We start from the raw sequence: 18,422 nt of genomic DNA on the forward strand, positions 1-18,422 counted from the left end.
ATCTTCCACAAGAATAGAGTGACCCTAAGGACCAACCCTTCCTTTATGCCCAAGGTGGTCAATGAGCTATCCTTAAATCAGGGTATCCATCTGCCCATTTTTTGCCACACTCCCACAATGACAGTGAGAGATTCTTACATTCTCTTGTTGTTCACAGACAACTGAGATTTTACCTTGAAAAGAGTAAGGCCATTAGGAAATCAGAGCAACTGATTGTCTCTTTCACCCCAGAGCTCTGGGAAAGGTGGTGACAAAACAGTCCATTTCTGCTTGGAATTTCAGCGCTATTTCCTTCTGCTACACATTGCATGGGAAACAGCTCAAGTCCAAAATTAAGGCCCACTCCACTAGAGCCATGGCTTCATCAGGGGCCACCTTCAAAGGAGTGGACACTGCATCCATTCTGGAGGCTGCTACATGGATATCTGTCCATGCCTTCACCAAAGACTACAAGTTGGATCACATCTCCATATCCAGAGCAGGGTTTGTTAGGGCAATCCTTCATGCTTCATGGAAAACAGTTCCATACCACCCCCCTTGTTCCCTGTGAGCTTTGGCACTCACCCAAAAGTTTGGAATACTGCAACATGAGAATAGAAGGACATAGAATAGTTGTGTAAAATCTTACCATAACTATTGATGTCCTTCTCTTCTATGTTGCAGTATTCATTCTCACCCTTCTTCCCCCCTTTTTCCATCTAAACTGTTCCTTCTGGGATGGCACAGGACTTGTACAGCTATCCTGGGACAGAGGTCCGACTGGGGTGTTAAAGTTCTGAGGAAAGGTATGTGCAGACGTCACTTTTATGGCCCACACTCCCTAGGCCAACATCAGCTGTCCCACATGCCTAGCAGTGACTAATGGCTTTTGTGTACTGGCCAGACATTCGGGTAGCAAGCAGAGTATAAACCAAGAGTTTGGAATACTGCAACATGGAAGAGAAGGACATCTGTGGTTATGGTAAGATTTTTACACAACTATTCTTTATAGAGGAATATCAGTTAACAGCGCAACAACTCACTCAGCTTTCTTCAGCTAGTAATTTTTTTCTTACAGTTCTGGTGTTGCTTTCCATTTTTTGTTAGTCATGTTGCCCCCCTTGATTGGACCTTACTAATGGTTTATTGATCATCCTACATTGATGAGTGCAGTGGAGCAATGGTGAGGACAACATAGAATCATCATCATCAGCCCTCTTTTTCCCATTTTTGTTTTCTATATGGGGTCAGGGTATCATATTAACTGTCACCAACTCTCTCGATTCAGTGCTACACTCCTGCCTTCTTCAACACTCATACCTGACTGTCGCAGATCTTTTTTTCACACAGTCCATCCACCTCTTTGTTGGATGCCGTCTCTTCCTCTTACCTTCTTCCTGTCTGTCCCAAATCTTCCTCACCAGATTGTCTTCTACTTTTCTGCACATGCCCAAACCACTGTAATCTGTTCTCTTTGATCTTTTCTGCAATTGGAGCTACTTTGGCTTCTGCTCTTATTTCTTCATTTCTTCATCTGTCCTACAGTGTGGATCCTACTGCCATTCTCAGGCACTTCATTTCCATCACCTCTAGCTTCTTCAACTGTTCTGCCTTTACTGTACAGGTTTCTGTACCATACAGTAGTACTGGTCATACCACTTTCCTGTATACCTTACTTTTCAGCTTCTTTGGCATTCTTCTGTCATAGACTACACCTGACACTCCATGCCATTTGGCTGCAGCCCCTCTGATTGTAGCTTTGATCTCTTCATTCAGACTTCCCTTCTCCTCAACCACCCCTCCCAGATACTTGAAGCTGTTTACCTGTTCCACTGTCTTCCCTTCTATTTCTATTCTCAGCTTCTTCTGATTTCCCCAGTTTACTGCCATTACCACCGTCTTAGCTGTGCTTAGTTTCATCCCATCCCATCCCAGGACAACATAGAATGGAGAGATGCAAATGCAATGTGAACTGGTAAAAATTGTGTGCCAGAGTGCTGTCTAATGGAGAGAGGAGATTTCTGCAGAAGACTAGTCTGCTGACTGATATTTCCTTGAGGATCTTGTTTTATGAAATGTGCAGCATAACCAGCACATACAGAGCAGTGATTAAGTATATCATTGGACAAATGATGCCAGGACATATATGTTGTGCCTCAGACATTTCTCCACAGAATGCTTGTTTTTGTGATTTACTTGGTCTCTAAGACATTTCTCCATGAAATTAAAAATTATTTGTAATTACATAGACTTTCAATATTGTATAATTGTCTAAAAATGTTACAGTTCTTTTGACATGTATTTGGTGTAACCATGAATTGTCTAAATATTGTGCATTTTCGCTCCTGAAAAGGCTGGCAGATAAGTGGTCAAATGACTGTATTTCAGCTAACTTGAACTTATCAGGGGAATTGAAGGATAAAGTATTGATTACAGCCTAGTCACACCAGTTTGATTCACGTCCCTTCTACTTGATGCTGAGGCAAGGTGAATGGACTTGCCTGTCATGGGTGGGTGGAAAAGTGATGGGCATCCCTTTAATGGCTTCGGTAGAAACCAAAGCTTAGAGAGAGAGATGCTGAGCTTGGGAGGGGTGGGGGAGAGGGAAAGTGTGACTGCTATCCATGCCCAAGGATGGGGACACATACTCGCTGCTGCTGCTGTTACTTGTATGTTGGTGGAGAGAGGGAGGTAGGACTGCAAGAAGAGATATAATGCTGCAGCTGCTGCTGTACTCTTCTGGGGATGTCACTCTCCCACCCCACTAGCAGTCCCTAAACAAGGGGATAATACGAAGGTGCATGTTGCTTTTCACTTGCTCTTCCTACAAGCAGCCTCCAACCTGGGAGAGTAGTATTGAAGCAGCAGGAGTGACGCCAGCCAGCTGATAGGCAGAGATCCAGCCTGGACCATAAATAAATATGTAAATAAACATCAGGTAATGCATGGCCTTTGTCTCACACATCCTGGGGAGAGGAGGCGATGGTACTTCTATTTGGCCATCTACTGTAATAGAGATTAAAGCTTGCATGCAAGAAGTGGGACTTGGGCTTGATAATCTCTAGCCAGTATCAGAACCTCATGGCATATGCATGGAGGAGCACTGTCATGTCAGGAGGAGGTAGAGCACAACATTTCCCCAAAGTGGCATGGATGCCCATTTCAGCTACCAAGGGGCAGGAGATTAAGGCTGTATTTGAAATGTCCACATAAACCAAATTGTTAACTGTGAAGCTGCTGAGGGGGATGTATGCTGTGTAGATGTTCATCATGTTACACTGCTGCAGTCATTACACTTGGGTTACCCTGCCGTCAGGTGGTTCCTCAGTCGGCCTGAGTTCCAAAGTCTTGGTCCGGCATCTGTTGCTGTTGCCTCCTCCCTGACGTCAGTGCGACAGGGGTATATAAGATGCAGCCGACGCCATTTTCTTCAGTCTTTCTTGCCACGCGGTGCCCGAAGCAAAAGCAGTTTGCAAGTGCCGGTCGGCCGACTCCTGAGATTTTCATTCCGCATCCAGAACCAAAGTCTTCTACAAAGCTAAGTACCCTGTTGGGGAAACTAAGACCGATGTACCCTGTTGGCTTGCCTCAGACCGATGTCAGTAAAAGTTAATAACTGTATTTCTTGTGGGAAGCAAATACCTCATAAGGATTTCCATTCCTGTTGTATCCCATGCCTAGGCCCAGACCACGACGTCACTGGTTGTCAGTTTTGTGCTAGGTTTAACAAGCTACTATTAAACATTGGTTTGATTTTGCCCGACATTATTTTGGCAGAAAATTCAATTACACCATGCCGTCGGACAGGCATCCGAGGCCCAAATTTGATGACGAGGCCTCTTCTAGGCCGGTCACCGGTTCTCCGGTTTTCAGTGAGGCGCCTTCGCAGCCCCTGACGACCGCCTCTGCAGAACCACAGGCCGTCTCCGACTCCCACGTGGAGCTGGCTGGGCCTTTGGACGCTCAAGTTTTTCAGCCTACCGAAACTCACCCTTCAGAGGGAACCGAAGTAGCTGAGCAATCCACAGCTTCAGAGGGTGTTTTCAGACCTACTCAGTTAAGCATTAAACCCTCTGCTAAGTCTGAGCCCCCCTTAAAAACAAAGAAACAAATTCAGCATTCTCCAGGACAGGCCTCATTGCCTAAGAAAACAATGCTCAAAATGGCCGAAGACCTAATCACCCTGATCAGGGGGTCCCACCCACCACCTGATAAAAGGCCCAGACAGGATGCAGACTATGTATCCTCCGACCAGGTGTCCATTTCCTCAGATTCATCCTCAGACCTAGGATATTTTTTACCCCCTTATGAGGATTCTGATGCTGAGGAATCAATTCCATCAGCCTCTCCACCTGAAGACTACTCCTTTGGGGAAACCTTACATACCATGAGGGAGCATTTCCATTGGGAAGGCCAGGATTACTCAGAATCCAAGAAAAGGCTCAGATACTTCCTTTAATTACCTCAACACAGACCCCTTGCTATTCCGCCAGTGTTAGATATTGTGGATGATGTGTATACTGAATCCAACTTAAATCTTGACTCCTTACCTCCAGCCCCAGTTAAACCTGATAGATATTAGTCCCTGACTCTCACAAATTTCTGTATAAAAGTCCTGTTGCTGACCCTGAAACTATTTCTCAGGGACCCAAAGGGATTAAGGCCTCATCAGCAAAAAACCCAGTTCTCTCTGACAGAGATTCCAGAGCATTAGACAGATGGGGAAAGAAAGTATACACGTCTGCAACTTTAGCAATGTGACCTTTAAATTGCCAGTTTCACATGCTAAAATATCAGCAATTTTTGATGTCTCAGTTGAAACAAAAAATGCTTCCAGATTCAGATCCTCCTAATTTCAAAGAAATGCAGGATTTATTGCATGCAGCTGAACAAGTGGGAAAACATACTTGGCAATGTGGTTTTGATTCTTTAGAGGCCTCCTGTAGAGCAGCAGTTACAGGCTCGCTCATTAGAAGACATGCTTGGTTAAAAGAACATACCTTACCAGATCAGGTTAAAGCAAAATTATTGGATGCACCTTTGCAGCGGGATGTGTTATTTGGATTTAAGGCAGAAGAGGTATTAAAGAAGATGGAGGATAAGGCAAAATCTATGCAAACTGTGAAGGATTTCTTACAGGTTCAGCCTCCTCAATTTAGCAGAAATTGGCCAACAAAGAATTGGTCCTTTCCAGTTACAGACAGACCTCAAAGAGGCAGATACAGACATCCAAGGGGTAGAGGAAAACCACAAGGTCCTTACAGGCCTCGACAATGGGGTGCACCAGGCCAGAAAGAAGGGGAAGACAGGCCCCAACCATACAAAAAACAGCCTCAATGACTTCCCACTACAGCTGCCAAACAGCTTTCTCTTGGCAGCCCCCTTAGGAGGAAAACTGGCACTTTTCTATCACAATTGGCATTGGATCACCAAAGATAAATGGGTTCTCAACATTGTATCTCAAGGTTACAAGTTCCACTTTCACACTCTGCCAAGGTTAAAAGGAATGCCACATCTGCCACCAAATCAATGGGCAGAGGCTCAAAAACAAATTACAGCACTCATGGACATGAGAGCTATTCAAAAGGTACCACCACAGGAGCAAGGACAAGGATTTTACTCAAGACTGTTTCTGGTTCCCAGAAAGGACAAAGCCCTGGAGGCCCATTCTGGATCTTTCTTCTCTAAACAATTACCTGGATGTTCCGAAATTCAAAATGTTGACACTGCAGCAGCTTCTTCCCATGCTGGGCAAGAAAGCTTGGCTCGTGACCTTGGACCTCAAGGAGGCATACCTGCATGTCCCTATCAGACAAAACTGCAGAAGATACCTCAGATTCATAGCTGGTTCAATGCACTATCAATTCTCTGCACTGCCCTTTGGCTTATCTACTGCGCTCAGGGTCTTCACAAAGTGCCTGGCACCAGTAATTGCATTTTGCAGACAAAAAGGAATTCAAATTTATCCATACCTGGACGATTGTCTGATTCAAGCAGGGAGCAAAGACATTCATCTACAGCATATGGCATTCGTAAAAAAGTTAAGTTGCCTGGGGTACACAATATACGAAAAGACATCAAAACTAGTGCCCTCACAAGAGATAATATTCCTGGGTGCCAGCTTGAACACAACTGCCCAGATGGCTTATCTCATGCCAGACAAGCAAGGACAACTGACTCAATACTTTCAATTGATGGCAACAAAAACTCAATTCCCTGCAAGAAAAATTCTGCAGGCCTTGGATTACATGGCATCTTGCATACTACTAATTCCATATGCCAGACTGCATATGAGGAAACTGCAATGGTACCTAAAGAGTGTATGGTTTCAACACTGTCAAAGTTTAGAAACAGTTATACCAATAATTCCTTGCCTACGACAGGAGTTTCGATGGTGGGCTCAAGCTTGTCACCTCAACAAGGGACAGCCTTTTATTCAACCCACAGCCAGGCAAACACTGACAACAGATGCATTGGATTACGCCTGGGGAGCACACATGGCAGGAAAATGTATTCAGGGCGAGTGGCCCACAGAACAAAGGCATCTTCACATCAATCAAAAAGAGATGCTAGCTGTACAAAATGCCCTTATAGCTTTCAAGGACCTGCTGCATCCAGGACAACTACTGATAAACACAGACAACACCACAGTTATGTGGTACATAAACAAGCAAGGGGGCACACACTCCTACGCCCTCTGCAGACAAGTCATGACCTTGTGGAACACAGCTCTAGACTACCAAGTTCATCTGCAAGCACAATTCCTGCCAGGAGAGAAAAACACACTGGCAGACTACTTAAGCAGAAACATCATGGATCCCCACAAATTGGAATTGAATCCACAAATATTCAGAATGATAACACAAAAATGGTGGAGCCCGGATATAGATCTGTTTGCATCCCCAATGAACTGTCAGCTACAGAAATTCTGCACAAGGAGTTACCATCCACAAGCAAGGAAAGTGGATGCCCTCTCATTCAGCTGGAAAAACCTGCAAGTATACGCTTTCCCACCTCTACCTCTCCTTCCAAAGGTACTCATAAAAGCCAGGCAAGAAGAGCCCAAGATGATCCTGATTGCACCAGACTGGCCACGCCAGCACTGGTACCCAATCTTAAAGAACTTGGCACAAGAACCACCCTGGATTTTGCCTCAAATCCCTCATTTGCTGACTCAGCACAACAATTGGAGATTTCACAGCCAGCTAAAGACCTTAAACCTAGCTACATGGAAAATTCCTTAGTCAAGCAAGCAATGCCTCTCTCCAAAGCTGTTATGGATGTCATTCTGGAGGACAGAAGGCCTAGTACCAGGAAAGCCTACTCGGATAAATGGAAGAGATTCTGTGCCTGGAACCAGGCTCACAGCCTTGACCCTCTTGTCCCAAATATTCCTCAGATTCTACAATATTTAACTGAGATGCTGGACAAGGGCCTATCCTTTTCATCCATCAAGATCCATGCCTCTACCATTTCTGCTCATTACAACACGGATCCACCTATTTTCTCTAATCCTTTGCTCAAACAGTACCTCAGAGGGCCTAAAACATAAGACCGCCCCGTAGAGCACCTACTCCAACTTGGGACCTCAACTTTGTTTTGGAAAAATTAACTTTACCTCCTTTTGAGCCAGCTAACACAGCAGAATTAAAATATATCTCTTGGAAAACTGCTCTGCTACTGGCAATAAAATCAGCACGAAGAGTTTCAGAATTACAGGCACTAATGGCAGTGGAACCTTTCCTCATTTTCCACCAGGACAGGGCGTCTTTAAGCACTAACCCTATGTTTATGCCAAAGGGTGGTATCAAGTGTGGCTCTAAACCAAACAATTCACTTGCCAACTTTTTATCCAAAACCACAGAACAAAGGGGAAAGACTACTGCATTCTTTGGACATTCACAGGCAGTTACGCTTCTACTTGGACAAAACCAAAGCTTTCAGAAAATCTGAGCAATTATTGGTAGCATATGCTGCAGGAGCACAGGGAAATGCCATTTCAAAACAGACTATTTCTAAATGGATAGGACATTGTATACGTTTCTGCTGTACACACCATAGGAAACCTGTACCTAGCAGCATCAGATCTCACTCCACCAGGACAACAGCCACTTCAACTGCCTACCTCAGAGGAGTACCTACCAAGGATATTTTGGAAGCAGCAACATGGAGTTCTGTGCATACCTTCACCAAGCATTACCATTTGTCCTTATACTCCAAATCCAGAGCTGGCTTCGCCACTGCTGTGCTGCAGTGCCTTACAGCCACCCCTAATGCCTAATAGAACCAGCCACCCTACCTCAGCTTTGGGATTCCACCCAAGTGTAATGACTGCACAGTATAACACGATGAACATAGTACAGTTTTGTACCTACCATAAATGTAGATGTTCGAGTGTAAACACTGCTGCAGTCCAGGTTACCCTCCCTCCTTCCCCTCTTACTTGCTGGTACGTACCTATGTCTTCCACCCTTTCCTACCTATGGGGAGTATTTGCTGGTAACTGAAAATTGTTGTTTGCTTTTCTTTTGTATACTTTACTAGCAATTTGAATTGCCTACCTATTTGGGGGCACCTGACATCTGGGGCAAGAAAAACTGAAGAAAATGGCGTGGGCTGCATCTTGTATACCCCTGTCACACTGACGTCAGGGAGGAGGCGACAGCAACCGACACCGGACCAAGACTTTGGAATTCAGGCCGACTGGGGAACCGGCTGACGGCAGGATAACCCAAGTGTAATGACTGCAGCAGTGTTTACACTCGAACATCTGCATTTATGGTAGGTACAAAACTGTACTTTCCCAACCTAGGGATCATTCAGAATGGTCACTATATGGTGCATGCCTCTGATAAGTTGCAGAAGTACAAATAACCCATAAGGCAGCCTGGATGATGCCCCTCCCCCGATGGCTTGTGCCTTTACTGTACTGGGTACGTCTGTGGTGAGAGAGATGCTTTGGCTGCGTTTGCTTGATGGAGGAGGATGGTTGGCAGGCACGGGGTGGGGGGAGGGGTAGTAACCATCTTAAGAAAATGCACTTCAGCTGTATTTGCCAGACATGCAGGAGAAGATGATTTTCAGTACTTTAAGAAACAGAGTTAGCAGAGGGAGGCAGGCTGCCCCTGCTTTCCTTTGAATAATTAAGCCTACCACATAGACCGCAGTAATGGTTGACTGAGGAAAAGGTTTCACTCGGGTAAGAAGGGAGTGCGGTTCATATAAAATTGCCTCTGTCATAGTGTTTTGGGGCAGCAGTTTCCATCTTTGACTCTCCACCTTAGTGAACCTTAGCAAGTAGGTAAGAGGCAGACAGTCCACCAGGCTGAGTACGTAAAAAACAGTGACAGTAACAGCAACAGCTTAGTGTTTTTTACGTAATGACAATGTGATTTTGCTTTTATATGTGATTTTATTATTAAAGTGTTTATGTAATGACACTGTTTTGCTTTTATATGTGATTTTATTAAAGTGTTTTTTTATGTACTCAGCCTAGTTGATTGTCTGCCTCTTATCTACTTGCTGCAGTTTTGCTTTGCTTGGGCAGCACCTTTGGTGAAGGATTCCTGTTCTTGTTTTGCTGCACCTTAGTGGACCTTGGTAGGTCCAGATTGCTTCCCTGTTTCATAGCAATTTCATGTGCTCATGCACCCTACTTTGCGATCCAGGTGGTGTGCAGGACATGGAAAGCTGGTATTTTGTGTCCTGATGCTATTTGCAGCTCTCCCCAGATATCTTTCTTAGTATCGAGTTCTTGAGGTATTAATATGGGCATCAGGCTGCTGCTGATGCACACAATTGGATGTGGAGAGGTACTTGTTTCCAACAGTGAAGTTGCAACCCCCTGCTGGTGGAATGATGGTAAGTGTGTGGGAGAGGTTTGTTTTACCATCCCACTTGAAACCTGCAAACAGAATCAGATCATTGCTGTAGAAGGATGTCCTACTAAACCCTCTCTCTCTCTCTGTCTCTCTCCCCTGTAAGTTAACCTGTTAAACTGAAACAAAGGAATCTGTTTTCATTTTACAGACTCCTTTATTAGAAAGTTTCCTGGCTGTCTGCCATGGTCAAAATTTAGAATCTGAGCCAGGGATCTGGTTCTCGATCTGGGGCATTAGCCACCCATGAGGCAAAGCAGATGTTTTGTATTTCTGCCAAGGCTGTGATAATTGTTTCATCTGATGTGGCAGATGTCAGTGCTTAGAATGGGATAAGTGAAGAAAGGGTACAAGATGGGCACCTACACCATATTGTTATGAGTCCCTAACATGGAGACATCTCCCTGCTAGTGCCATGAATAAGAGCTCAGAAAGAACTGGTGAAAACTTGTACATTTTAAGGAATAGTTGTAGAATTTTTCTTTTTTTTTTTTTCAGGAAGATAAAGCAGCAGGAAGTGATGGTCTTAAAAGTAGAAGAACATGACTGACTTCCAGATAGCTGAATATGAATGCCCCTTAGGTATTCATTTGAATATGAACCTCTGAATCTGTTTGTACACGTCTCCTGTTTTATTTAGATTGGTATTTGCAGCACCCCTATGTAAGTGTCTTTGCCATGTATTTCTAAATTTATACTTATGTTTTCTTTTTTTTCTTGCAGTATGAAATCAGCGAGTCCCAGCTGATAATGAGAACATTACAACTCTCCGTATGGCATTATGACCGCTTTGGACGCAACACCTTCCTTGGAGAAGTGGAGCTTCCACTGGATTCTTGGAACTTTGACAACAAATCCGAAGAATGTCTTCCATTGCATGGAAAGGTATTATCGTAGCTTTGCATGCAGAAGTCATTACTGCATTTGCCTGTTGGCTTTATACCTTGGTTTGTGTCAGAAGTTTCTCTTCAGTCATGTCATATTTGGGGCCAGCTGTCTCTTCGTTTTCAGATCACTGTGTGTCTGAGCTGCTTGGCTGTGTAATTCATTAATTAACTTGTATTCATTGACTGGGAAAGAGTGATCAGACAGAATTCAACTTCAGTAGCCTAGGGAGAAAAGTGCCAGAGGAAGAGTCAGTAAGGTAGTAATGAATACAGTGAATATGTTGCTATATGTACAAAGCACATACACAACATTTAAGCATAACGATGCCATTATATAGAGGGTCAGCTGGTCTTTTTCATTTACCAGTTAATAAACATATGTAGTATTACACAGAGAAAAGGTATCCTTCTGTTACAGTAGGACACAATGTGGATATGATAGTGAGCATAATGTGCACTGTCCTGATACAGCTGCTGATGTGGTGTGATCTTTGCACTGTAAGTGGTGTGACAATCTCAGTACAAGCCTAAAAGGACAATATAGTAAAAATGAAACCGTAGTGGGAATAACAGAAGAGGGTTGCAGGAAGACAGGCCAAAATGCAACTCGGGTACTTCCTCCTAGTAAGGAAAAGGCACTGGGGTAGAATCAGTGATTGCAAAGTCATCTCCAATGAAACAGTTGGCCCATAGCATAAACCACTTGTTACCACAATTAGCTGCAAGCAGTGGTCACAGGAGGTTCTAAGGTGAACAGTGACCAGGCTGAATACCTGGAGGATGACTGGAGAGAAAGTACAACAGTTCAAGGAATTACTCAGGGCTTTAGCACCCTAAGAAGAGGAGGAGAGAGGTGGAGTTGAAGAAATGCAGCATCTCAAAACAGCATGTGTGAGGACTACAAAACAAATAGGTGGCTGAGCCAGGTATGGAAATAAGGTACATAAGAAAAGCTGGTGGTGGAATGCAGAAGTTCGGGAAGTCCTCAAAATAAAGGAGGAGTGCAGGAAAAAGTGGGAAATAGAAAAGATTGACAAGGCTTAGGAAGGAATACTGGTTGACTAACAAAGAATCCAAGAAAGGAGTTGCAATAGCAAAGAATAGGGCATCAGAGGCACTCTAGCAACATCTGAAAAATGACTCCGTAGATGACACAAAGAAACTATATCAGGTTGCAAGGCAAAGACAGATAAAGAAGATAGTCAGACAGCCTTCATAAGGCATACCAGTAAATACCTGCTCACCAGTCCACAGGATGTTAAAGGCAGATGTAAGTAGCATTTTCAGCAGCTTCTGAATGAAGAAAACCCCACAGAAGCTGTACTGTCCCAGAAACGGCCTACAATGAGAAGTAAAGAGCCCACCCTAGAAGAAGTATGAGTAGCAGTAAGGAAAATGAAGTCAATGAAAGCAGCAGGCTCAAACGAGATCACAGCAGGTATGACAAAGATGCTGGGTGAGATGGGGAAGAAATGGCTCCTGAGGGTACTCATAGCAGTGTAGAGAGAGAGGCATATCCCAGATGACTGGAGAATAAGCATACTCATGCCAGTGTATAAGAAGAAAAGATGACATCCACAACTGTGGGCAGTACAGATGAATCAAACTCATGTCACACTGCATGAAAGTTCTGAAGAGGCTGATTGATAAACAGATACTCAGAGTCGCAGAATGTAAGATGGGAAATGAGCAGTTCGGATTCAGATTAGGATGCAGCACAACTGATCCAATGTTTGCAGTGCGAAAGATAGTTGAGAAGAAGCTAGAGATGAGGAAAAGAGTCCAACTGGGCATTTCTAGCCTTGGAGAAAGTATATGATATGGTCCTAAGAAAGCTGATCTGGGCAGTACTGTGGTGGTTCAAAGTCCCAGTAACATTGATAAAATTAGTGCAGGCTATGTACAAGGACCCAATGACTCAAGTACGAACAGTGTTCAGCCTCACAGGGGGGTTCCCAGGGGAAGTGGGTGTGGACCAGCTCTGAACCCACTGCTGTTCATACTGGTGATGGACTACATTAGAAAACAGGTTTGAGGGAACAGATCAACAAAGTTTTTGTATGCAGACAATATGGCATTACAGGCAGACTCTGAGCAAGAACTTCAGCAAAGGATAGGGGAATGGAATGCAAAACCGAGGGCAATAGGATAAAGCTAATCACAGGTAAGAGTGGTAATGGCAGCAAATTGGAGAAATCAGAAGAAGCTGATAATTAAGATAGAAGGGAACATAGTGGAACAGGTAAATATCTTCAAGTATTTGGGAGGGGTGGTTGAGGAGAAGGGAAGTCTGAATGAATAGGTCAAAGCTAGAATCAGTGGGCCTGCAGTCAGCTGGCATAGAGTCTCAGGTGTAGTATATGACAGAATAATGCCAGAGAAGCTGAAAAGTAAGGTATACAAAACTGTGGTGTGACCACTACTACTGTATGGTACAGAACCTGGGCATTAAAGGCAGAGCAGATGAAGAAGCTAGAGGTGATGGAAATGAAGTGCCTGAGAAGGGTGGTAGGATATCACACTGTGGGACAGACGAAGAAATGAGGACATAAGAGCAGAAGCCAAAGTAGCTCCAGTTGCATAAAAGATCAGAGAACAGATTACAGTGGTTTGGGTACATGTGCAGAAAAGCAGAAGACAAACTGGTGAAGAAGATTTGGGACAGACAGGAAGAAGGTAAGAGGAAGCGAGGACATCCAGCAAAGAGGTGGATGGATTGTGTGAAAGAAGATCTGCAATAGTCAGGCATGGGTGTCGAAGAAGGCGGGAGTGTGGCATTGAATTGAGAGAGATGGCGACATTTAACATGATACCCTGACCTCCTGTAGATAATGGGGAAAAAAGGGAGATGATGATGAATAACAGCTGGTGGTGAATGGAGCTGATGATACTAGAAGTCAGAGGGGATAATGAAGAGGTAAGATGGAATTTTTTTTGGCTATGAGAAAACTGGAGAAGGTTAGATCTATTCAGGTTGGTGCAGGAGTGGTGTTGAAAGTGATAATGGCAGAGGTAGTAGGATTTTATTGATGTTACAGTGAGTTATTGGTTACATGTTGGTAGAAAGGGAGGAGAGTGCATAGAAGCTCAGGACAAGGGAATTTATGAGGGGGGGGGGTGAATTTAAGGTGTGAGAAGGTAAGGGAGAGGCTAAGTACATTAATGCAAAGAGAATGAATGTGGAGTGTGTGGCTGCAGGGCAGGGTAGTTGGAAAAGGGCAAAATAGCGTCCATGTGTTGGTAATCAGAGAGTAAATGGCACCATTGCTTCACAAAATTGTAGGTTTACTGCCCGTTTTGAGTACGTCTGTGAATGTAATGAGCCCAAAGAAAGTAAGGGACATACTCCATTGTTTAGAGACAGAGTGTTGGTAGCTTCTATATCTCTGTGGCTGTCTTCTCCAGAACATCTTTTAATCTTTTCTTCTACAAGTTAGACATTTTGTGCTGTTTTTGCAGTGCTACCTGTTTGATACTGACTGGCTTTCCAGATTCTTCTCAGGACGTTCCATGTCTCCCTACTAATGTTTTTCTTTCTCCCATTGATTGGTGTGGACTGGAAACACAAAGTATTATTGAATTAAGTTGCTAGCTTCTTGGCCTGTAGCCTTGTTGTGGTAGACAGTTTCTTGTTCTTAGTGTACCATCTGTAGTGCATCGTTTCTTAAACCCATTGGAGTCCTTCCATTTAATTTCCATTGCTTTGTCACCCTTTCCCCTGTGCTAATTGATTATAAATGTTTGTCCCCTTTAGCACCTTTCTTGTGCTTTTTTCCCCTTTATTGTACGTGTGTGCACTAGAACATGTGATAATGTAAAATGGGGAGGGAATTGAAAATTAACTGGATTCATTTTTTTCTTTCACTGTGTTATATCATACCACCTATTTCAGAAATAGCAAGGTGCTTATTTACTGGGGTTTTTTTGCCCCAACTTTCTGGTCAGCAGCCACCTCCCTGCCATTAAGCCCATATATTCCTCATCATGGGGGCAAGAGTTGACTGGGAGGGGCCATTATTCAGACAGCCACTGGGGTAGTGTGAATTTTTTTGCTATAACACTACTCCTACATGCATGCACGTGTTGAAATGCCAGGCAGGGGATGTACTATTTTCCTTCAAGTGAGTCTTAACTTCAGCAATGGTCATGCCTTCAAACAACCCTGCCCCCAAAGAGGCAAGTGGGCTGTCCCCCCCCCCCCAAACTTCCTGTCTGGCTTCTCCAGTGCGGAGGCTTCTAACTGAACCTTGGTAGCCTGACTTTCAGTTATGGCTCCATCCTTCTACTTCATGGTGCCAGGGTTAGTAAGGTGTTTTTAGCAGTCTGTGGCCACTTTAAGTTGGTGATGAAATAAATCCCAGTTCATTTTGCAGGGCCATTCTTGCAGTCCATGCTTTAGTGTTGGTGCTGTGTGTTAAGAAAGTGCTGCCTTTCTTTATAAGAAAGAGGATATGTTTGTGCTACCTTTTACAGCCAAAGCAATAATGTTGTTCTGCCAGATCCAAGCACCAATCTCAAACAATGCTTAAAAACCATGATAAATTAGCTCACTGTGCTGTAGAGAGAGAAAGCCATGACTATGACTCAACCAACCTGAATCTGAACAGCTGCTACGGTTCTAGAAGAGCCAGTTGGGGGTAGCAGTGAGTGGTTAGTGCATCTCGCCTACTCTGGGAGTGGGGCATCAGTGGTCAGGCTGGCTGCTTCACCACATGCATGAAGAGTATTGCAGGTGATAAATTGTAAACCACTAAATGGGTATGTGGGTTTGGCTTACCAAAGTGATGGCAGCTCCAATTAAAAAACAAAACTTATTTTGACAAAAGGATGTTTGCACGTTTAAGGCTGATTTTTTTTCTTTTCCCAGCATTATGTTAGTGGTATGTTAAGATGTACTTTATTGCAGTTTTTTTCCTCTAGGTACTTTTGCCCTTCATGCCCACCAGTTATCATGGTCTTCTCAATGGTCCTGAGCCCACATTTTCCCCTGCCACTTAGGTAATCTATGACACTGAGGCAAGAACCGATTGTAAAGGCCATCGTGAAGGCCATCATTCAGGCAGCTTTGGAAGTGTTTTGTGCCCTCATTCACCTCCAAGACTAAGAGCAGTTAGGAAATTTCTCTATCAAGCTCTAGCCCCATTTGCCACCCACATGCTAATTGGAGCTGCCATCACTTTGGTAAGCCATACCCACATATCCATTTAGTGGTTTACAATTTATCACCTGCAAGACTCTTCATGCATGTGGTGAAGCAGCCAGCCTGACCACTGATGCCACACTCCCAGAGTAGGTTAGATGCACTAACCACTCACTGCTACCCCCAACTGGCTCTTCCAGAACCATAGCTGCTGTTCAGATTCAGGTTGGTTGATGGTGAGCTAATTTATCATGGTTTTTAAGCATTGTTTGAGATTGTTGCTTGGATCTTTCAGAACAACATACAGTTGAGTAAGCACTTACGGTGATGTGGAGAGAATGATTGACACTTAACTGGAAGGATAAGTTAATGTTCAATGGCTTCTGGATACAACATAATACACCATTGGTAAAATCAAGGCATAGACTACACATGAGGTGCCATACTTTCACCAGAACAATTGGAAAAGAGGTTGTTAATGAATTTGTCTGATTACTTGCAGGTGAAAATTGTTTGTGAGATATTAAAAATACGAGGGGATCATTTCATGGAAGGGGAAAAGTGCTTTCTCAGGAAGTGTCGCATTACTGTCACTGCCTGCAGATTAGGACCCCATCTTGACTACTTTAGGTAGTTGTGATTACCCCATCTATGCAACAGTATAAACAGGGTAAAACTCTTTACAGGAGGGCTGACCGAGTGGTATAACTTTGTCATAAGTTTTATGAGTAAAGTATTTGTCACATCTTAAAAATTAAGAGAGAAGTGAGTACAGCATAGAAGTTTGTAAGATGTACTGAAAAGGCCTTGAAAGACAAGGAAGGCAGTATTTTTCAGAGATGAAAGTACACATTGGCAGGGAGCACAACCTACAACTAGAGATTTGAGAATAAAGGGGCATTTATTTTTTCCATCTCCACACATTGCCCGCAGCAAGCAACGACAAACTCTACAACCATCTGTTCTATCACAAGGCATTAAAAGAAGCTGAGCAGGCCAGCGTTGGTCTGCTGTCACCATATTTTTTTTTTGCAGCTCCCCAGTTCTTTGTTTTACCTGTGAAGAGAAGCATGTAGTATATTTAGTCTTGCATTGTACTTGTCTACAACAGCTGCAGATTGTTGTACTGATTTTCACTTTGATTTGTTTCCTCATACAAAAAAAGGACCTCTAACTGCTCTTCCAACGTCAGTACCTGAATTCAGTACCAGTGCACCTCTCAGTACTTTCCTATGGGCAGATACATATTTTATTTATCCTGATTATTCTATTTGGACTTTTTCCCCCTCACAGGTTCTCAAATCTGTACTTGCACACAATTTCTTAAGCTGGTCTTCCAGCGATATAAGTATAGCATGGCCATGTGCACACTGACCGACTCCTGTTAATTTGGGAGGTACTTGGGTAATGTGCTAGTTCCTTTGATCTTGACACAGACCAAAAAGTTACAGTATTCCCACCCTGGGACATGTCGCCCTGCACCTATTATTCACTAGTGAGGTTGAGATGTTAAGAAATTGTCAAGTATTTTTATATCACCCCTGCACTATCATTTATCCCCTTGTATTCCACTTCATTTGATCCCCTCCTATTACTCACACTAGGCAGCAACAACCTTTTCAACCCTGTAAGTGTGTTAACCAAGTTCATTAATTACTGCTGGTCACTTGTTGGATTCGTTGCAAAGTTTGTTTTCTTGTATTGGAAATAGGGTCACAGTAAGTCCTACTCAGTACCACTGCTAATGAAACAATTCATTTGGTTGCAGTATTTGGTGGTTTTAAACATTAAGGACTTGTCTCTAGGTAGGATTGTAACATTTTGCTTTATATTACTGTAGCAGTTTTGCATGTGTAATTCAGCACTTGTACAATATGTGTACTTGATAGTTCACTCAGCTGACTGCCCTAACTCATTCACTCCAATGGAGCTGAGGCAGTTTCTCCTGTGACTTCCAATAGATGGAGCCTAAGCCTTTTGACAGAATCAAATTATGTCCTCACATTTCAAACAAATGTTCATATTTCTTGAACCATAGGGGTTATGAAAGAAGTATAAATGGCAAACTCTTCAGCAGAAGCTATTTTTATAGTAGTAGTAATCTTTAGGTTCTAGGTCTTAAACCAAATTTTAAAAGTCGCATTAAACAGAGTATCTGTTACATTTGTAATATTTTGTAAACAACCTACAGTAGCTCAACAACCACTCAAGTTACACACATGCTGTCAGCAGCATTTTATTCATTTAGCTGAGCACTTTCATATGAGTCTAAGGAGTTATGTCTGTGTTAGTTGGTTGTTGAGATATTTAGAAAAATGTGAACATTATATCTATATAAATTGATATCATAAAAACAACAGTTAATATCTATCTACCTGCACTAGACAGACATCAAATATTAATGCACTTGTTTGCCATTGTGTAGGCTTTAAGATGAAATATTTTAAAACCTTGTACATTGCATGGTTTTGGAATTATTGAGGCAAATATAAACAAATAATATTTCATGCCTAAAGGCGTCAGTAGGCATTAACTCCA

At 43.2% G+C, this 18,422-nt stretch overlaps 1 protein-coding gene across 1 annotated transcript in view; it reads left to right on the top strand.

Moving 5' to 3' along the window:
* Positions 1-18,422, top strand: part of SYTL4 (synaptotagmin like 4) — a 975,777-nt gene that overhangs the window by 776,022 nt on the left and 181,333 nt on the right. The window contains exon 13 of the mRNA XM_044057514.1: positions 10,581-10,742. Coding sequence (XP_043913449.1) covers positions 10,581-10,742 — 162 coding nt within the window. The remainder of the gene's footprint in view (positions 1-10,580; positions 10,743-18,422) is intronic.

This window comes from Protopterus annectens, chromosome 15.part0, assembly GCF_019279795.1.
Source record: "Protopterus annectens isolate FY-2018-M chromosome 15.part0, PAN1.0, whole genome shotgun sequence".
In the NCBI taxonomy this organism is placed as follows: domain Eukaryota; kingdom Metazoa; phylum Chordata; order Ceratodontiformes; family Protopteridae; genus Protopterus; species Protopterus annectens.